Source organism: Tupaia chinensis, unplaced genomic scaffold (genome assembly GCF_000334495.1).
Source record: "Tupaia chinensis unplaced genomic scaffold, TupChi_1.0 Scaffold143836_1, whole genome shotgun sequence".
Lineage (NCBI taxonomy): Eukaryota > Metazoa > Chordata > Mammalia > Scandentia > Tupaiidae > Tupaia > Tupaia belangeri.
Window position 1 is genome coordinate 1,287,506 of NW_006203686.1, and position 22,271 is coordinate 1,309,776.

Consider the following 22,271-nt stretch of genomic DNA (forward strand, 5'->3'; position numbering starts at 1 on the left):
TGGAGGTCCACTGTCCTCCAGCGACCTCCCAGACAAATGCTCAACCCAGTGCTCCAGCTCCCAACCAGGGACCCTGGCTTCTACCAGGGTCTACCTCTTGGCTTTGGCCTTCTTGCCTGGTGGAGACCAGACAAGGTCGCTCCCAATTGCTCCCCTCCTTGCAGAGGTCCGAAAGGGTCCCCACCTTCTTTGGCTCATTCCGCCACCTGGTGAGACCTGGCGAAGGCAAGTGCACACTCCTGTAAGCTCCTGAAAACTGGCACAAAGAGGTAATTCGTAGGTGGGTCAGGACGTCCTGTGGAGGGGTGGTGGAGGGCTAAGAGTTATTTAGAGAAAAGGCTGGTGGGACACCACACGTGAGGGTGGAGTGAGGAGAGTGAGTTTGAGGTGATGGCCTCCCTAAATCTGGAGAGGTTGCTTTGCTTATGGAATCAGATATTTGCTGAGGAACATTGAAAAACGAGACAGGATAAGCAGGCTGGGATTCGAAAGCCGTAAGGCATTTGTTCTCAGCCAGGATGTTTCTGTCCCCAGGGAACATTCGGCCATATCTGAAGACACTTCTGGTTGTCATGGCTAGGGCCAGAGGATGTCACTGCTCTCTCGTGAGCAGAGGCCAGGGTGCTGCTAGACATCGCGCAGTGCATGAGACAACCCCTGCCCCGACAGAGAATCACCCAGCCCAGGATGTCAGCAGTGCAGACTGCAATACCCTGCCTAACTCTGGCCAGTCAGGAGTGTGGGGGGCTGCTGGGTGGAGGCTACATCATCTTTGTGACAAGTGCTTGAGGAGTCAGCAGGTGGTATAGTGATTAAGGTGCTGGACTCCCACAGTTTGAGTCCCAAACCTGGTAGCTTGAAATTCACACCAGGCTTATGAATGTGGGTGCCCAAAATCTTGAGAGGAGAATGAAGGAGAAAGGATTACAGCATGGCCAAAGCCCTCGAGGGTGATTTCTCGCTTTCTGTCTCTATTTCTCTCCATTTCTCTGGTAAGCACACATACCCGATAGCAAAACAATCTCTCTATTAAAAAAAAAAGGGAACCAGCAGTTAGCATAATGGCTATGTCGCTGGACTCCTACGTAGTCGACCATGATTCGCGTCCCTGACCTGGTGGCTTAAAACTCACACCAGGTGCGTGTGCATGCGTGCCCAAGATCCCAAGAGGAGAATGGAGGAGAAGGGATTGCGGCATGGCCATCCCCCCTGGGGGGTGATTTCTCGCTTTCTGTCTCTCTGCCTCTCTCTGTCTGTCTGACGAGCGCACGCGCCCTATAGCAAAAAACTCTCAAAAAAAAAAAAGTGTTTGAAGACAGAACTTCTGAGAAGAGTCTTGGAGGATTGAGAGAGAAGGGCTCTGGGAAGAGACTAGAAAGAGCATATTGGTCGAGAGCACGGCAGTGATGTAGTGGCGATGAGGCGAGGGGTTTCGACCACAGGAGTGGTGGTGGGTGAGAGGGCACATCTGAGAAGTTCGGGGAAAGAGCGAGGTCTGGCTTCCCCGACTCCCAGCCTTCACAAGTGAATGGCCTAGAGCACATGGCGATGACAATCCTGGCAGCTCCTGTCGACCTGTGAGGAGCTCGGTGGGTTTCAGATGCCTGTCTAACCATATTCCCGGGGCTGGAATCATCTCAGAGTCATGGCAAGAGCAGGGAGGTTGTGTACTGAAGGTAAGACCCTGCCCCAGCTCCCAGGGGTGGCGGTTGAGCTTTCTGCTAATGGAAACAAAGCACGTTCTCTCCATTACAGGGTTTGTCATGCTCTGGGTCAACTGCGTGGGGCAGACTCTTCTCCCTGCCTCTAAAGAACGGCTCGAAACCACATCATGGGGAAAGCCGCAGGAACCTCAGAACACGCCTGCAATTATGGTGTCCAGGATGGCTCCAGAGGAAGCCGTGCTGTGTTCACCCAGCCCTCTGGGTAGTTTGTTGGTCTTGCAGAACAAACATTGCCGAGATCAGAGTCAAAGGAGCTCATTTTGAGAAGTGAGACTATGTCTAAACATAAATGCTCCGTAAGCACAAAAGATGCTTCTCATCTCGTGTATTTTTAGGTGTTTCAAAAATATCCTCCTTTGGTTAGGTGGCATCCCAGCCCAAATCTGTAAATGTGTGTTTGATGTTGTTCCTGAGTGAACTTCGAAGTTTGATTCTGTCATGCATAATGGTAGCAGGCAGCAGCCAGTTAGAGACCTATTGATTTCAGTGGGTTGGACTCGCTTTACCTGCGGAGAGATCGTAGGCTGCATACGGTGTGAAGGTGGGGGTACCCTGCCATGGAGCTGTTTGGAGGACATGCAAATTGTAATCTGTGTTTCATTTCCTCAAGCTGAGCCTTCCCAAAGCTGACTTTTTGGTCTGTTTCCATCTTTTTCCTAAGCCAGTGTCAAGTAACAGGGTGCCTCTCACAGATTCAGGGTGGCCTGAAGTTCTGATGGTTAGCGCTGTCTTGGCATGGAACTCCTATTGGGAGCAGCTGAACACAGTGTGGTTGTCAAAGGGTTCATTTTTGGCTTTTTAATTTTTTTTTTTTGCATGAAATGAAGACTCATGTTGCCAAAAGGTGATTGTAACCATCTGTCTGACTGTATGTATTTTAAGACTTTACCAAACGTTTATGCTATTGAGTGGCCACTTCCACATCAGTACATGATAGTAACAATTAGGAACTTTGTTTTTCTGACGTTTTTCTTCTTTTTTTCCCTCTATTTTGGTTCAGATTCCTTTCTTTAAAAAAAAAAAATGTTTATCTTTTTTATTTAATTTTTCCAGAGGGCACTTGTGCTCACAGTGGGGGAGTGGGGAGAGAGAGGGAGAAAGAGAAAGTGAGAAAACAACCCTCATGGGGAATGGTCTCACCATAATCCCTTATTTTTCATCTCTTCCTCCTCTCAGGATTTTGGGCATACACACACACACACACACACACACACACACTCAGAGAGAGAGAGAGAGAGAGAGAGAGAGACACTCCGGGTGTTTTTCAAGCTGCAAAGTCCAGGACTTGAACAGTGCAGTTGGCCATGCGGGATCCAGCCACCTTAATCACTGTGCACTGCTAGTCCCAGATTCCTTTCAGCAAGTAGGGACCCTTAGTCAGAAATTCATTCAAATAAAATGAATCCACCAAAACTTCCAAATTGAAGAGCTTGGCTTCAGGTGACAATTTGAATTATCTGCTGTGAGCTAGTTTTTATTTTTCCAACAAACTTGGAAGCTTAACAGTTGTTTTTGACTGAATTTTTGTCTCATCTCTCAAGTATTTTTTTTTATTATTATTTTTTAAAAATGTGTAACTGGACCATGGCCAGCAATTTTGTTACATGGAAGGCCTAGAGCCTTAGAACACAGTTGAGTCATGAATTTGGTGGTTGGTGGGCAGCTCTCATGCCCAGGTGATCTTCATCGATTCTGCCTGGCCAGGCTCTGCTGGGATCCAAGGATGCAGAATTATTCCTGTTCACAGTAATTATTGAAAGACTGAGTTAGTGAACGGCATCGTGGACTGGTGAGGACAGAAGCAAACAAACCATTGGCAGTCGCTCAGGGCATCAGTGGTTGTGAGAAAAATACTGGGAGTATAAAAAACAAGCATCAGAAAGGGGAGGTGAGAAGAGGGTCAGCAAATGAGTCCCCGTTGAGGCACTGGTTGTGCTGAGTTTTGAGCATTCATAGCAGAACTTGACAAGAAGGAGGGTGGTTCTCCTGGCAGTGACCCCTCTGTGCAAAGATGTAGAACCATGTGATGCTTTTATCCAGGAGATGGACATTCACGATGCCAGAATACAGGTGTGTGCCATAGCCAAGGTCGAGAACACGTGAAGGAGGGCTCTTGTGTGCAAGTTAATGAGCTTGGATTGACATGCAAAAGCAAGCAGGGATGACTTGAAACAAGATTTCAGAAAACTTACTCCGGCTGCAGGATGGTGACTGAAATGCAGGAGGCTGGGGCTGGGAACAGAGGGGGCAGCTAAGGCAAATGGGAAGTGATGTATTACCTATCTGGGAGTGCGAGTAAGGGATCTAAAAGGTAGACTCTGTTTAATTGGACTTGAGGGGCAAGTGGACTGAATTTCTCTGAGGTCATTGGATTACCATTTGCATAGACCATTGTGCCATTTGTCAAAGCATGACTGTGTGAGAAGACACGGGTGTTTGGGGACAGTTAACCATGTTGAGGGGGGGCCTGGCAAAAGAGCACCCAAGAGAAGAATGCCCTGTGGACCAGTGACTAAGCTGAACTGTAGCTTCAAGCTGGAGGCACACTCAGGTTCAAGTTTGGGAAGTAGGTCATTGCTGCATTTAGCTGAAATGATTGAGAGAGATGGGCAGACGGGCATAGTGGGTGGGGAATACATCTGGATAACGATTCCCACTTCTTAGAACTTCTTCCCATTAGGAGAGTCGGCCATGGCACTGACTTTATAACCAGTTTCCCTGGCATTTCAAAGTACTTGATCTACATCCAGCTTTTCGGGACCGCACGGTGAAAAAGCAGTTGTGGTTTTATTTTCATTAACAATAACAATAATAAATACCTCTGATTCATGTAGCACTTTTACATAGTACTCAAGGGAGGTAACAGAAGATGCCTTGTTATTACTGATCAGAATCTCATGCCCAGAGGAGTTAAGTAATGTACCAGGGAAGGCAGCTTCAGGGCTGAGGACTTTGGTAAGCATGCTGTCAGGATTGGTTGTTCCTGTGCTGGAATCCTGACATCCCACAGTGGCACAGATCCCTCGGTATTGACAGGCAGGCTGTAGCCGTGGCCACCATGTTACTTTATTTATTATTACTTTTTAGCTGATTTTAAGAACTATTTATTGCATATATTTAAGGTGTACAACATGTTTCAATGTACGTATCCGTAGTGAAGTCAAATCATTCTTGCTTGCTCTTGCTTTTTGGTGAGAGTTAGATGTTATACCTTTATGCCTCTTAAAAATCTTGAAATGTTGATTGGAAACTGAAGAAATGCAATGAGTTGGTCTCATCATTTTAAAGCAGTTTGTGCTGCAGCTGTTCCAAATTATTAAAATGGGCAAGGAAATGTATTTTGTGTGTGTGAGTTATGTGGAACTTTTCTGACTAGGAAAATTTTTTTATGTGCTCCAAAATAGAATGTACTTTCTATTTCTGAAAAGCCGTTAAAATGACTAAGCTGTTTATTCCTGTGGAGTTTGGAATCTGATATGAGGAAATCAATACCTGGCCTTCCCTCACATTTGAGTTGCGTGTGTCCGTAGTCCTGCCTCATGGACTCATCTTGGCCCCTTTTAGAACAGTGATAACACCCTTTATAGGGTGAGAAGATGTGAGCACGTAGCACATACTGTCTCTGAGCTCTCAGGCTTTCTTACTGCGCTTTACCTTTGCTTCACTGGATACTTAACAACTAGGCTCTTCATCCTGTACCCCCCACTGCTCCCCAGCTGCCATTTTTACTTACGTTACATACTGAGCTCTTCTTATGATTCAGTGAACGTCCTAAACATGCAGGCTACCTTTCAGTGTAGTTGTTTGGGTGTTTGTTTTCCCATTCAAAGTGAAGAGTGGGATGGTGTGTCTAAGATAGTGAGGAGAAGGGAGGCCCAGCCATGGTATAGACAGTAGGGTGACAGGAGGGCCATACGGGAAGACTTCAGGTTTATGTCCTGGGTCTCCATATCTAGCATGTCTGCAATCCTGGCTGACTGCAGGGCTGGAGGAAGAATTGTGGTGTGAAGATCCTGTCCAAAGTAACTATGTGTGGTGTGTGTGTCTGTGTGTGTGTGTCTGTGTGTCTCCACCTCTCTCTCCCCCCTTTCCTTCTCTCTGGAAATAAATAAACTTTTAAGAGGATGGGGGGCTGAGGCAATAAGATGTCTGTGGTCTCTCATTGTGAACCTCTGAGATTCCAAATAATTTGTCTTTATTTGAAGAAACCATTGGGAACTATTACTATGGGTGCCATTTTGTTTTACACCTCTGTTTTAACAGGTTCCAAGATAGGGGTTTATCTTTTTCTAAAAAAATGTGTTAATGATGGATGAATATTCTAATACTAAATTAATTTATTCAAATTTCATAATCAACTTGATGCCCTATCCACAACTTTTGCCTTTGACTTCTACTTGAGCTAGAGGAATGGCATGTGTGCAATTCAGCTCGCCATGTTGGTTGTTTGGCTGTGTTGGTTGTTGGGAGTGGACTTCCTCAGCTGACCGACCTGGCTCTATAGAGTTACTGTATCGATTGTCTTGACATCTACCAGAGTAGGGAAAAAGTAAGAATGCATTTCTTTCTTTTTCTTTTTTATAATAATTACTTATTTTATTTTATCTGTTATTATTATTATATTATTTAATTTGACCAAAGAGAGAGAGAGGAAGGGAAAGTGAGAAAGCAAGCCACCATGTCCAGGACCATGGTCGATCATGTGGGAGTCCAGCACCTTGATCACCACACCACGTGCCAGTCCCAAGAATATATTTCATAGGAATAATGAACATTTGTTATAGTTAATAAAACAATATTAATGTTTATGACTACCAAAAAAGGAGAAAGCAGGCCTGGCTTTTTTAAACAAAGTAGAGAAGGGGCCAGGCACTCACAGCTTTAAGCATTGCCCCAAGTGGTTGACATGTAAGGAGGCCCTGGGACGCTCTGGTCAATGCATAGGTGGAGCATGTCTGGTGTCTCCCGTCAGGGGCAGCACAACTTCCTTCCAAATCCCCTCAACCATGACCTGACTAGAAAAATGGGCTTTCTAGAAAGTTGATATGTCCAGGCACCTGAGCATTTAGTCATGTAAACCCACATTTTTTAAAAATTAAGGTTAAATTTGTCTAACATAAAATGAACCGCCGTAAAGTGTACGCTTCAGTGGCATTCAGTGTATTCACAGTGCTGTGGAACCACCACCGCAATCTAGTTCCAAAACATTTTCGTCACCGCTAATGACACCCTGCCCGTTAGGTGGTCGCTACTCATTCCCGCTCCTCTGCCCTTAGCAACCTCAGTCTTTCTGCTTCTGTGGGTTTCCCTGTGGTGGATATATGGACATTAGTGTCTGGCTTTTTTAACTTAGTTAAAGAACGTTTTTCAAGCATCATCTGTGTTGTAATGTGTATCGGCTTCATTCCTTTCTGTGGCTGAGTACTCCATCATGTGGATGTTCCACCTCTTGTTTATGTGTTGGTCTGGTGGTGGGCTTTGGGTTGTTTCCACCTGTTGGTTTTGTGAATGGTGCTGCTGTGAACGTCGGTGAGTCAATATCTGTTCAAGTATCTGCTTTCAGTTCTTTTTGTGTATACCTAGGAGTGGAGTTGCTGGGCCATATGGTAATTAATATCTTTTATGTTTCTAACCGTTTTTTGGCTCAGATTGGTCCCAGACATGTTACTGCCTTCTTCACATTGGAACAGCGATGGTGAATATACAGTGCTTCGCTTGGTGTTCCTGGCAGTTACTCGGCGTATAAATGCGTACAGATTACTGTAAAATGCTGCAGATGCTCTCGGGATGTTGGGATGTTCTGTCTGGCTTTACTTTTCCCCCCCTTTCTTTTCTTTCTTCTGTTGAACTGCCACACCTTAGTGATGAACACTGTAAGAGAAGGCTCTGGAAAAAGGGCTGCCTGGGTTTTGAATGTCAGCAATACCACTGTGACCACTCATAAACTTTCCTTTAATATCCCAGAAATAGGCATGGGGATAGTCCCTGTGGCCTTGTAGTTAAGAAGCCAGATTCCGCATGACCAACTAAGAGGTTTGAATCTCCACCCTGGTAGCTTGAAACACATACCAGGCGAGTGTGCATGTGTGTTCCACGTCTTGACAGGATGAAGAATTGGAGAGGATATTGTGGTGTGACCATACCATGCTCCATTGTCGGTGCTTTCCCCCTTTCCCTCTCTCTCTTTGTGTCTCTGTCTCTGGTGAGCATATGTGCCCACTGGCAAATTAAAAACCGAAAATGGCATTACAACCGCAAACCTCAGAGGGTTCTTGTGAAAATCCAAGGGGTTAGGCCTGTATATTCATTTGCTAGACCGGCCATAATGAAATACCATCCACTGAGAGGCTTAAACAAAATAAATTTATTTTCTCATGGTTTTGAAGGCCAGAAGTTCAAGATCCAGGTGCCAGTGGGGTTGTTTTTTTCTGAGGCCTCTTTCCTTTCAGATGGTCACCTTCTTGCTGTATCCTCACAGGGCCTTTCCTGTGTGCCTGTGTGTGTGTGTATGTGTGTGTGCGTGTGCCCATGCATCCTGGGATTGCTCTTTTTGTGTCCAAAGTTCCTCTATAAGGACACCAGTCAGACTGGATTGGGGTCTCATTTTCATGTACCTCTTTAGTTAAAGGCCCTGTCTCCAAACATACTGTAGTCCCCCCCTTATCTCTGGGGAACAGTGCATGTCTGAAACTGTTGGCGGTGTCAAGCCCCATATATGTTACGTTTTTCCGTCTGCTGACTGAGACAGCTGAGTGACTAATGGACAGGTAACATACACAGTGTGGACAGAGGGATGGTTGACGTCCCTGGTGGGATGGTATAAGATCTCATCGTGCTACTCAGAGCAGCAGACAATGTGGAACTTATGAATTACTTTTTTCTGCAATTTTTCACTTAATATTCTCAGACCCTGATTGATGGAAAACAAAACCGCAGATAAGGCGAGAGGGCTACTATAACAGCGTTCTTAGGTACTGGGAGTGAGGGCTTTATACGACTTTGTGGGGGATGCACATCACCCTGTAACAGCCCGGGAAGCCCTTGGCCCAGTGTACAAGTGACAGGGAAGTTGGCTGGTGGGTGGTAGGGCCTGCAGACTCGCTTACCCCTGGATAATATGTTCTTGGTTGTTTCTGAGCCTGGAAATCAGGTAACCAACTGCACCAGCATTTCTTGCTGAAGTTGAAGTGAATAGTTATGTCCACATGGAAGGGGCCTGAAGCATTTACCTGGTAACTCTTATAGACTCTGTTTTGCTGCTCTGAAGATTTTACTTCAGATTTTACTGGATATTGTCCCAGAAAGGTAAGTTTGCCCGTCATATAAGTTCTAGAGAAGTTATATGGCACTCCATGTGGTACTAAGATAACTGCAAGGATACCTTGTGTTTTCAGAATGGTCTTGATGCCTTTTAAAACAGGGATCCCCGACACCAGGGCTGTGTTTGCAGCCTCTCCCCATTGCTCACATGTCTGTCTGGACGCTGCCTCCTGTTGGATTGGCAGCAGTATTGGACTCTCATGGGAGTGGGAACCCTGTTGCATGGTTGATGTACATTGCAATGAGGTAGTGGTGGCGATGGGGTGCCTGATGGATATGGTGTGTTTGGGATATCCTGGGACCATTCGCACTCCTGCCTCTTCCCACTATCATCCCAGGACTGTGGAGGTATTTTCTTCCATGAGGATGATCCCTGGTGCCAAGAAGGTTGGGGACCGCTGTTTTAAAAGCTGTAATTGGGACCAGCAGATGGTGTACCAGTTATGTACTTGAACTCCTACATCGTTGACCACAGTTCGAGTCCTGAACCCAGTGACTTGAGACTCACGCCGTGTTCGTGTGTGTCCAAGATCCCAGTAGGAGAATGGAGAAGTGACTGTGGTGTGGCCCTCACCCTGGGGGGTGATTTTTCACTGTCCCTCTCTGCAGAGAACATGCTCCCTAAGGCAAAAACCTCTGGGGGGAAAGAAAAGCTATAATTAACTATAATCATGTAAAACCTGCTATATTGGCTATGTTTAAATGTACAAATTGAGTGACAGTAAGTACATTCACGGCAGCTTTCATCACCCCGAACAGAAACTCTGTACCCATTAAATAGTAACCCTCCACCTCCCCCCTTTCTCGGCCTGGTCACCTCTGCTCTCCTTTCTGTCCGTCTTGTCACTTTTTGATCCTGCTGTTTTCCAGTAGTCACCTGATGAGGAAGGAGACAGACTGGACAGTCCTTTGTGCTGGGAAGGGATTAGGATTAGCAGGTCACAGAGTGAAGCTTTGGGCCTGGGCTGCTTCCCGTCTTCCTTCTCTTATTTACCTTTCATGCAAGCCCTCTTTGAAAGGGCTCCATTCATTTGTACAGATTGTCAAGACTCTGTTCTAAGAAGATGTAGGGACAACACAGTGGGTGAAGCAGAAGGCTTCTGTCCCTTTGGCATACTTGGTGGGTTCCGTCCAAGCTCAGTCGGCTTTGGGTAGACTGTGAGATGGTCAGCCTGGAGTTACAGGCATGGTCAGGGTGCGACCTCTGTCCGTGGTGCCCAGGGTAATGCAGTCCCCTGTGCTTACAGACTTACATCGGTTCCATCATCGCCTCCGTGAACCCCTACCAGCCCATCGCCGGCCTCTATGAGCATGCCACCATGGAGCAGTACAGCAGGTGCCACCTGGGCGAGCTCCCCCCGCACATCTTCGCTGTGGCCAACGAGTGCTACCGCTGCCTGTGGAAGCGCCATGACACCCAGTGCGTCCTCATCAGGTAACCACCTCCCGCAAGGTTGGCAGGGCTCTTGGAAAATAGCAGCATGGAGTGGGCAGAAGTAGGGCTGCGTTCTCAGCCAATCCACTTTTCCTGGAAGCTTGGAAATCCACTGGCGCCTCCACACCAGCGCTTGTTCAGTTTGCCAAACACAAAACCTGCTCAGAACATTTGCAAAAGGGATCTTTGACAACCACCCAAATTTCTCAGGTGGAGTTTTCCATTTTGAATAGCTTGGTAACTACAGTCTCCAATAGATACTGAAGATAATAACTCAGGTAGAAGCCAATGAGGGGGACCAGCAGGTGGTGTGGTGGTTAAGGCACTGGACACTCCCACATGGCCGTCCACGGTTCGAGTCTTGGACCTGGTGGTTTGCTTTCTCATTTTCCCTCTCTCTCTGTGTTCTCTCTGGCCAAATTAAAATAATTGAATGAATAAATAAAATTAAATAAATAATTCTTTTTTTAAAAAAAGCAGATGAGTTTAATTAGAAAGAGCAAATTGGATGGGACTAGTATGGCTAAGGTGCTGGAAACCCACATGGCTGACCATGGTTCAAGTCCTGGACCTGGTGGTTTGCTTTCTCACTTCCTCTTTCTCTGTCTGATAAGTGTACATGCCCCACAGCAAATTAAATGATAATAATGATAATAGATTAAATAAATAAATCTTGAAAGAAAGAAAGAGCAGGTGGGGGCCAGCACAGTCACACAGTAGTGACTGCAACACTCTGTGATGCTGAACCAACATGGGAAGTTCCCAGGTTCACATACTGAGGCTTCGCTGTTCAAGTGATTTGGGTGGCTGAGGCTAGGGATGGATTGTGGTATGAAAACCCTGTTGGAAGAATGCTTACCTCTCTCTACGAGGTAAACTTCTAGGGAAAAATAAAAAAAAAACCAGATGGGCCATGTTGGTTGGCTCTTTCTTCAGAATCATCATTTCATTCTATTTCTTTCTCTCTCTTTTTAATCTGCCTTAATTAGTCTTTGGTTTATTTCAGTTGTCAGGCATGATTCTTTTATCTATTTAAAGAAACATTGCATAGTCCTTTCAAATTTAAAATGTTTTATGTATTCTAGAATGCTAGTCAAAGTGTGTGTATAATTAAACAGGATTTCTTTTTTTTCTCTAGTACAGAAAATATTCCCTAGAGAGAATCTCTCAAATTTAACAGTTTTTAATAATTGGTGCTCCTAAAGTTTACCTATGAATTAGCTATAGAAAAGGCCCTGTTTTCTGTATGTTAAGAGAACAACTCAAGGGCATGTTTGTTTAAATTTTTTGGTGGGAATGAAGGGACTTGGCTTATCTATTTTAGCTGAGTCTGTCTTACTCATTTTTAAAGATAAACTTCTAGGAGACCTACTAACAAAACCTTTGTTACTAGGAATTTTCTTAAACAGTAGTAGAATATATTTTTAAAAAATATTTTTTGGGCTGGCCCCATAGCTTACTGATTAAAGGAGCTGGATTCAACTTAGTTGACTACAGTTTGAATCCTGGCCCTAGGGGCTTGAAAAACACACTGGGCGCTTGTGTCTACATGCCCAAAATTCCAACAAGAGAAATGGAGAAGGGATTATAGTGTGGACATGTCTCATTGTGGGTGCTTTCTCTATTTCGCTCCCTCTCTCTCTGGCAAGTGCAGGTGCCCTCTGGCAATCAAAAAATATGTTTCCTAGTTTTTACTGTGAATTAATTCAAATTGACCTCATTATGTACATTCTGTTGATACCCTTTGGATCCTCTATTTGTTTATGTTGGAATTGTGTTCTGTGGTTGGCCAGCACACCCCTGGATGATTCTGCTGGGGACGTGTTGAATGTTGCTTTGAGTGCAGTTTCCATGGAGTATCCAGGCTCTTCATTCACCTGCCCTTCCTGCATTCATTCATGGAATGTGGCGGTTGCTGAGGAGTGATCATCCCTTGAAACTGCTGGCATGAAAGATTTTGGCCTCTCTTTTAGATGGCTTTCTAATCTCAGCTTGTACCAAAATAATTACTACATTATTTTGGGAAGAATCAGAAAGGAAAGGGGTGTTTGGATTTGGAAGAATACCCTACAAAGGCCCCTCTCCCCTCTGATTCCTGATTCAATGGAAGGAAGACACAGGAGACAGATGGAGAGCCATATGTCAGCTTTAGAACTCCAGCCAATTGAGTGTGCCAACATCACAGCTCCAGCTAGACAAACAGACAGACCGACTGACCAACCGACCTACTGATCATGGATGCAGCCAGGTACCTGGTGGCTGCAGTCAGTGGAAAACCAATTCCCATATGGTGACGAGCAGCCTAGGAGGGCCCAGATGGAGCCAGAGGGAGGGGAAGTGGGGAGTCCCCCCAGCTGAGGGCTTTGGAAATGTGCTCATCCTGACTGTGGGACATCTGATGTTTTGTGAAGGGTGATGGTGCGTTTTAGACACCATGCCAGGAAGTTTTCAGGCATCAATGTGTCGAACCCTGTGACAACCCTTGATGTGGGTGCCCTACAATGACACTCGCAGGTGCCACACAGAAAGCAACTTCTTATTGGTGATTTTTGCCCATAATTCTGCTTTTTTTTTTTTTAAACAAATGGGAATAATGCATATATGAGGTAAATACATGCATATTCTTTCTCTCCAATGGGAGGGAAGCAGGTGGTCAGAGCTACTCCCTTCTCTACCAAACTATCAGTGCTAATGTGCTGGCTGTGGAGACAACTTAGAGTGACGGCCAGTGTATTCAGCTAAGTGAATCAGGATCCTTGACACTTGCTATTAATCCAAGTGAAACTACTTGCTTAATATGGAAACAGAGCTCATTATTAATAGATTTTTTTTGGCCATAGGTCACCTCTGCTAGCCAGAGAGTGAGAGAGAGAGACAGAGAGAGAGAGAGAGAGAAGAAAAGTGAGAGATCACCCTCTGGGAGGATGGCCACGCTGCAACCCTTGTCTTCATTCTCCTCTCAGAATTTTGGGCATGCACACTTGTGCCCAGTGTGCTTTTCAGGCCACTGGGTCAAGGACTCAAACCCTTGGCGTTGGCCATGTAGGATCAAGCACCTTAACTACCATACCACCTGCTGGCCCAAAAAACAGCCTTTAAGAGCCACATACCCAGTAAAATAACTTGACTCATGACTAGAAGCATTATTTGTAAATTTTCTCAGATGACTTCAAAAAAGTGCAGAATGTATCATTTAAGGTCATTTATGTTGGCATGCCGAATATAATTTAATAGGAACTTAAAAAAAAAAAGGAACATCATCAATTTGAAGAACAGATCGTTGTCTACACTCAGGCACCCAGATACCAGCCATGGATAAGTGCTTGTGTTTCTTCCTGTCATGGAAAGTGCGAGCATAGCTAATACCTCACTTGGTACAGCAGCTTGGGAGTATGTGAAAAAGCAAATGAGATCACTCTGTGTGTGTGTGTGTGTGTGTGTGTGTGTGTGTGCGCGTGCACGCGTGCACGCGTATAATGAAACGGAAGGGGATCGGCATTTTTATGCCAGTTGTGGGGAGTATTTAAAAATAAGGCGATGGGGGCGAGGGAGCCATAGCGCTCCCGTTATGTAATGCCGATATGAAAAGAGTAACTGTTATGTATCTAAATTTAGTCAGGAAACACACTTTAAGAATAGGTTTCTCATTAAAATGTGTTTGGGTTTTAATAGATCTCTCTAGCAGTTTTTTAAATGGGAGTTGAGACTGTGGAAATTAAGAGAATATTGAGTGCAGAAGAAAAATTGCTGGGTGGCCCTATTAAGATTTCCTTGGGCATAGCTGCCCCCTGGTGGATACCATGTTTTACTACTTTCAGAACGTTCTCTGGTTAGTAGTGCCTTTGGACAGGATTTGACAGACAGCTTTTCTCCTCACTTTGTGAGTATGCATTGCCCAGCCAAGGCCCTGAGCCACCTGATGGTAATGCCATGTCACCAGGCCTCTAACTCAAGTCTTTCTTTGATTCATGGTCAAGGCTGTTGCCTCTGTAAGTCCAGTTTTATTTACCCTTTTGTACACGTTTAACTAAATACCTATGCCATTACAGTTTTAAATGTAAGTATATGAAAATTTGAGACAAGCAGATGGTGTAATGGTTACGTCACTGGGCTCTTGTGTAGTCGACTGCGGTTTGAGTCCTGGACCTGGTGGCGTAAGACTCACGCTGGGTGCACGTGTGTGTGTGTGTGTGTGTGTGTGTGTGTGCATGTGTGTGTACCCAAAATCCTGTGAGGAGAATGAAAGAGAAGGGATTGAGCCATGCCAAGACATGCCATGCCCCAGGGGCTGATTTCTCGCTTTCTGTCTCTCTATCTCTATCTCTAGGGAGTGCATGTACTCTACATCAAAAATCTCTAAGTATATATATGTATGCCTGCTCTGTGGCATAGCAGTATGTAGGTTACTGCTCAGGAGGGGCCAGAACCCACCTGGCAGATGTGGTTCAGTTTCCCGGCCTGGTCAGCCCAGAGTAGGCCGGATATGTGCTGAAGTCCCCAAGATCTAACCAGCTGGAGGACTGAGAAAGGACATCGCAGCGTGACCACTGAGGGTACTCATGTTTCTCTCTCTCTCTCTGTCTTTCACTGTTACTTGTGTACACAGGCACTCCGTCATGAGTAAAGAAAAAAAATTTAAATATACATGTAAATTCTAAAATCACTTGAGAATTTAAAAGTATCTATTAAGGTCAGCGTTTGCCCTTGGTCCGTCTAGTGCACTTGGACTTTTTTTTCCTGCATGTGTAGAGGAGGCCGAGGTGAGTTAGGTCTTTTCAGTGTGTGGGGCACTTTAAGGTTGCAAGCCTAGGCAAGGCCTGTGGCTACCTCCTGTCGCAGTTCAGAACTCGGGTTTGTGTCAGGTAGGGGCCATCAGGGTATCGATCAAAGGATGATGATATGGAGTGACTCTCAGTTCAGAACCTTCATTGGCTTTTTGTGTTCTGGTTTTTCCAAACTGGAGTGATTTCTTCTTCTTCTTTTAAAAAGAATTATTTATTTAATTTTATTTATTATCATTATTTTTTTAATTTGACCAGAGAGAGACCGAGAGAGGGAAAGTTAGAAAGCAAGCTGTTTGGTCTCGGACTTGAACTCCAGTCGGCCATGTGGGAGTCCAGTGCCTCGATCACCATGCCACATGCCAACCCCTCTTCCTTAAAAAAAAAAGAGGGAGGGGGACCAGCAGGTGGCTTGGTGGTTTAAGGCGCTGGACACTCCCATGTGGCCGACCACTGTTTGAGTCCCAGACCTGGTGGCTTGCTTTCTCACTTTCTCACTTTCTCTCTCTGGTCAAATTAAAATAAATGAATGAATAAATAAAATTAATAAATCTTTTCAAAAAAAGAGACTTTAAGAACAACATTTTTTAAAAAAAGAATTTTTTTTTAAGTTTATGAGACACAGAGACAGCACCCCGTACCAGGCCCTGATGCCCCCTTCTCCCGCCCGCCTCAGCCCGGCCAGCCTTGGATCGGGGCACACATCTGCCTTGAATACTCAGGGAGGTCACCACACCTGAACTTGGAACTTTCTTGTGTGGGTCAGCCTTGCCGAGTGTCATATTGTATGTACTTCTCTGCCCAGTCCCACCCCCTGAAGTCCCAAGAAGAGATTTCTACTTAACCAAGTCTTTTATATCCTGGAATGATAATTGGGTGTTGGTCTTTTTGTGTTTCTAGAAATATATTTAGAAATGGTGGTGTTGGAACGCTGAACAAATTTGGGATTCGAAAAGCACGGAGCAGTACCCTATGGCAGAAACCTAAAAAAGGAAAGCACGGAGCAGAATAAGGCTTGGCCCCTGGCTCACGCTCATGTGATTCAGCCTACGGAGAAGGGGTTGCTAAGGCAAAGGGAGCTGGACTTGTTGAGAAGAATCATTCATGTGTCATCCGCAGAGGGGCCCCAGGGCATTTTCTGTGGGAGACTGAGGCTGGAACTGATGAGTGATTGCTAGTAAAGAGCCTTTAGTTATTAGCAACAAACAGGATTTGAGCTTTAGTCTCTGACTGTAGAGCCTGTCATTTCCAGGGTAGAATCCTACCTACTGGGACAGGGTCTTGCCTTAAGGGCTTTGCTAGGTCTGCTAAGACCTTTTCACTTACTTAATTCTTTCAGTAGGAGAGAAGCTTTCCAGGTCTTGGGCAAGTGGTAGAGTGATCTGAGTTTTTTTTTTTTTTAAGAAAATCATGTACATCCGACGAATTTGACTCCCAGGAAGGGGACTGTATGATTGTCACCTGCCAGTAAAAAATATTGTGTAAAGGGCCAAAGCGTGTCTATTCCAGATTTTGTGATTGAAGCTACCTGTATTGCATCCATTCAACTGTCTTTGCAGTACGAAGCACTCACAGGTAGTGTGCGAATGGATGGACTGAGCTGTGATCCAATAAAGCATTGTTTACAAAAATAGCAGGTCATCGGGCCAGCAAGTGGCATGGCAGTTAAGGCGCTGCCTTCCCACATGGCAAACCATGGTTCGAGCCCCGGAGCTGGTGGCTTGCTTTCTCACTTTCTCTCTCTTGTTCTCTCTCTGGTGAGCACATGTGCCCTATAGAAAACTTAAATAATAATAATAACAAATAAATAATTTTTTTTAAAAATGAGTCAGATTTAAGAGCCGGCATTTGCTGACACCTCATCGACTCTAGAAAACTGCCCGCCATCTGTGTGCACTGCCAGAAGACCCTCCCATCCCTTGCACAGAGGGCCATGCTCATGCCTGATGGCCTTATTTTCTGGTGTGTGCTGGGCCCTTCCTCTGCTTTCTTGAGTACTTTGCTCCATCTTCGAGACTCCCTGCCTGGTCTTTGACCTCTTTCTTTCCACTGGATCTTTGGCATTATCATTTAAGATTTTCTAGTATGTCCCATGTTGAAAAAAAGTTTGAAAGAAGATGCTCATTTGCTTCTTTTTTTTTTCACATTATTATTATTTTTTTGCATATACTTTCAATCATATTGTTTGGCTTACCATGAGACCATTTCGATATGTGTACATTTCTCCCCAGACCCGTTGATCAAAATATCTTTAACAGATAACACCACACTTCCCCATCCCGTCAATGCTCTACCTCTGTATCCCTTCTCCAAATGTCCTTCGTTAGGCCCCACTCCTCCACATACACCTCGTCTGACATTCACACCCATCTCTTGTGTTTGTGCAACCATTAGTCAATCAGTTTCAGTCATAGAATGCAGACATACGGTATATGTTAAGTGGGGACATACAATGTCTCTCCTTCATAGCCTGGCTTGCCTCACTCAGCAGTACATCTTCCATATTCTTCCACTTTCTGTCAAAAGCCAGGGTTCTGTTAGTTTTTATGGCTGAGTAATATTCCATAGAGTATATGTGCCACAGTTTTTCAATCCATTCCTCCATACGGGGGCATTTGGGTTGGTTCCATGACTTAGCAATTGTGAATAGTGCTGCAATAAACATCGATGTGCAAGCACTTTTCCAGTAGTCTCCCTGATGGTCTAGTGGTTAGGATTCGACGCTCTCATTTGCTTCTACACCTTCCTTAAGCCTCTCTCCATCCCAGCGACTTGCCCCCTGGTGCCACCTTTCTGGGTTTCCCTGCTCAGTCCTCAGCTGCTCCGTCATCTTTTACCTCCTCCTCTTCCAGCCAGCCTGCCTTTTCCTCTCTGAGTCTGTGTGACTCCCCAAACTTAAATACCCCCTCAGCCTTCTCGGTGTCCTGGACCTGTGTCCAAGTGGCCCTGAGGTCTTCCCTGCCCCTCACTTGTCCTTTGGGCACCTCGAAAGAAAGTGGCACACTCTATTCATCATCATTTTCTCCCCAAAACATGTTCTTCCAATTGTGGTTCCCATTCATAGCTCATCAATGTTCATTCCATCTTGCCCTGTCCCAGCCTGAGATCTGGAGGTCATTCCTTTTCCCTACCAAATTAAGGTCAAATGATATACAGTGGGACCAGCAGGTGGCGGAACGGTCACATCGTTGGACTCCCCTATAGTCAACTGCAGTTTGAGTTCTGGACCTGATATCCTAAATTCACGCTGCGTGTGTGTGTGTATGTGTGTGTGTGTGTGTGCGTGTGCGTGTGTGTGTGCCCAAAATCCTGAGAAGAGAATGGAGGAGAAGGGATTGCGGCATGGCCCTCCCCTCCTGGGGGCTGGGGGAGGGCATGTGATTCTAGCTTTCTGTCTGTCTCTCAGGTAAGCACACGTGCCCTATAGCAGAAATCTCTCTAAAAAAAAAAAAAATGGAAATCTGGTAGAGGTTGACAGGGACTGATATTTGTGCTGCTGTCAGTGTCCAGCCATATATTTTTTCTCATGTATTGTATCCTCAAGCTCATTCTGACCGCACGGAGAGGCCTGGGTCTTCTTTTCCATCAAGCAAGTCTTTGCTGTGGAGTTTGAATGGTGCCTTCTGCATAATTACATTTCTGCCATGTTTAATGTTAGTCAAGGTTGGCTAATGGCTGCAACACACAGCCCCCAAATCTCAGGGCACAGCCCAGGAATGGCTTACTTTTTGCTCATGTTGCAGCCTTCAGGGCCAAGTGAGGAACTTGGTTCTACTCGGCTCGCTTCTTTGCTTTGGAGCCTTGCTTTGCTGTCCCTGCTAGAGACAGATGGCGGGAGGAAGACAGAGAGCCCAGAGAACCACGAGGGGGATTTTCGCCTCCAGGCATGGAAATAGCACATATTCCTCTTGTTCACTTATTCAGTCGCCCCCATTCAGTCCCTGCTCTAGTCTGTTTGTTACCAGTAACAGGAAATGTCTGAACTTGAGTGATTTATAGAAAGAGAGGCGTATGGAGCTCATGGTTTGGAGGGCCAGGTACCCTCTCTGTTGGGGTCTTCAGCCTATGCCATGATACGGTGGAGTACAGAAGAGTGTGGTCTGTTCCATGTCTGTCTGCCTTATTTCCTCTCGATACAATAGTTTTACCCTCTTAATCTCATTACAATCAAATCAACACGCAGATTTCGGGGACGTCCAGACAATAGCATTCCCTTTGTTACTGACTGACCACTGCTCTTATTACAAGAGAGCTTGAAATGCTGCCTACTTCTGTGTGTAGGATGATAAAAAGGTGGGTTTACAGCCATGCCACAATCCCTTCTCCTCCACTCTTCTCTCAGGATTCTGTGCACCTGGATTGTTTTTTAAGTCACCAGGTCTAGGCCTTGCACCATACAGTTGGCCATGTGGAATTTGGCCACCTCAACCGCCACGCCACCAGCTGGACCGGTTTCACCCATTTCAGCTAGAGATCTTATCCTATAGTGTTTGTTGTTAATAATTCAATCAGCAACAACTACTAGGCATACATTTTTGTAAGTAGGGAGAATTTGCTAACAACATACTCTCTCAGTTTCTGTTACTCAATCATTGTGTTCTGGGTGAGTGCGTCCTGGGTCTGTAGCCCCGGTTACGGCAAAGTGAAGGTTTAACTCTGCACTTAGAATATTGGTTGCCAATACAGGAAACTTGAACCAGAGTTGGCCTGACTTTACAGGGTCTTTTAGTATCTCGGATAGCACAAAGCATGGCCATTTCAGGGTTGTGAGTTCCTGAGTTACTCCTGCTGGGCTTGGCAGATTTTTTGGGCCTTTGCCTTTTTTTTTTTGGAGAGGTTTTTGCTATAGGGTGCGTGGGCTCACCAGACAGGCAGAGAGAGACAGAGAGACAGAAAGCGAGAAATCACCCCCCGGGGGCAATGCCCATGCCGCAATCCCTTCTCCTCCATTCTCCTCTTGGGATCTTGGGCACACATGCACATGCACCCGGCGTGAGTTTAAGCCACCAGACCTGGGACTCGAACCGCGGTTGACTACATGGGAGTCCAGTGACATAGCCATTACGCTAACTGCTGGTCCCCTTGCTTTGCGATCTCAAGGTAGGTTTGGATTGTCAGGGATTTGTTTTCTGTACCAGGGCACACTGTAGCTGCTCTTTCTGTGCATATGTATGTGAGCTTGTACACATGCTTATGCAGGCAACCTCCCACCCTTGACATGACGTCTTCTTGGCTGAAATTGTGAAACCAGCCTGTGCCCAGTCCTGCTGCTTGTAGACAGTGGGATAGCTGTGGTTGGCCTGGGCCAGTAGAGACTCCCTGAGGGCCTGTAGCACGTTGCCTGGCACAATGGTGTCATCCCTGAGTCATTTCCTCTTTTATGATACATGCTTAATCATTCAACACGTTTGCAGTAAAATTCCTCTTTCCTGATAACGTCCCAGATTTTGGCACTCAGCAGGATTTTACTCGAACTCTAGTGGGGGCTGTTTATCCCGCTGTTTAGCAGTTATTAGCATGCTGCCCCCGACGGTTTATTGCTGTGTTGTTTCTCGTCCCTGTGGCTGGCTGTTCTTGTCAGTCCCTGCCTTTGTCTGCCTCCATTCTACCATGGCGCTGAGCAAGGCGCCTTACACAATATCAGTTGGGTTTCTCCCTCCAGATCTCTTTCCATTCCACACCTCCTTCTCCATCTCCAGCCCAGTCATGTGATCAGGGTCTGGCCACCACATGCCTAGATCACGGCAGTAGCCGGTCTCTCTGAGGGACCTCTCTGTCCTGGATCTGTCCTGGAGTGCCGCCCTCAGAGCTATATTCTTTCCAGGTGACCATTGGTGACTCGGTCTGTGCTGTCTCCCTGGTGCCCTTGCCTCTGAGCCATCCGTGTCAATCGTAGCCTGTCTTTCCTGCCACCTCCAGTGAGGATGTGCCCAGGCACGGCCTATATGCTCCACCAAGGATCTTTCCTTCTGCAGCTTTTGTGCTTCCGCTTGCATGGTTGTATTTTCTGGAGGCCTTCCCTTTACTCCTTGTCTGATGGTGGTTTGCAGTCTTCCAAGGCATCACTCATACCTGACTTTCCCCCGCCCACCTCTCTAACCCTCTGAATTACTTTGTTCGCCTTTCCTTGTCTACCACTAGCATGTGATCCTGTCGGGACTGTGGAGTCAGGCTGCTGCCTCCCTCATAGGGTCATTTTAGGAATAAAATGAGTTAGTGTGGGTCATGCACCTTTGGGTTCATCATCTCATCTTCCCAGTCATATTGCGAATGACTGCATTTTTTTTTTTTTGGAGAGGTTTTTGCTATAGGGCGCGTGCGCTCACCAGACAGACAGAGACAGAGAGACAGAAAGTGAGAAATCACCCCCCAGAGGGGATGGCCACACCGCAATCCCTTCTCCTCCAATCTCCTCTCTGGATCTTGGGCACGCACGCACACGTGCCTGGCGTGAGTTTAAGCCACTGGGTCCGGGACACGAACTGCGGTCGACTACGTGGGAGTCCAGCGACATAGCCATTACGCTAACTGCTGGTCCCACGAATGACTGCATTTTTATGCACGTTTATCTGCTTCAAGTTTCCCAGAAAGGTACTGTTAATGTGCTCATTCATTTATCACATAAATGCCATGAGCATGCCAGGAGCTAAGCGCTATGGAGGTGTTTGGTCACACAAAATGCAGGTTCTCTACTCTTGCAGAGCTTACCTTCCAGGAAAGGCACCGACTGGCCGTCTTAGGATCTTTACTTAATAGAAGGTAGTTCTTGAGACCAGCAGTTAGCATAATGGCTGGACTCCCACATGGTCGACCACAGTTTGTGTCCCGGACCTGGTGACTTAAAACCCACGTCAGGCACTTGTACGTGCGTGCCCAAGATCCCGAGACTCCTCGGGAGAAGAATGAAGGAGAACGGATTGCGGCATGGCCATCCCCACTGTGGAGGTGGTTTCTCGCGCCATAGGGCACACGCGCCCTATGGCAAAAACCTCTCAAAAAAAAAAAAAAAGG

The 22,271-nt window shown here is 46.0% G+C and overlaps 1 protein-coding gene across 1 annotated transcript in view; it reads left to right on the top strand.

Annotated features, from left to right (window-relative positions):
* The window catches only part of MYO10 (myosin X), a 267,646-nt gene that overhangs the window by 125,108 nt on the left and 120,267 nt on the right, over nucleotides 1–22,271 (top strand). The window contains 1 exon segment of the mRNA XM_014582836.2: nucleotides 10,292–10,479. Coding sequence (XP_014438322.1) covers nucleotides 10,292–10,479 — 188 coding nt within the window.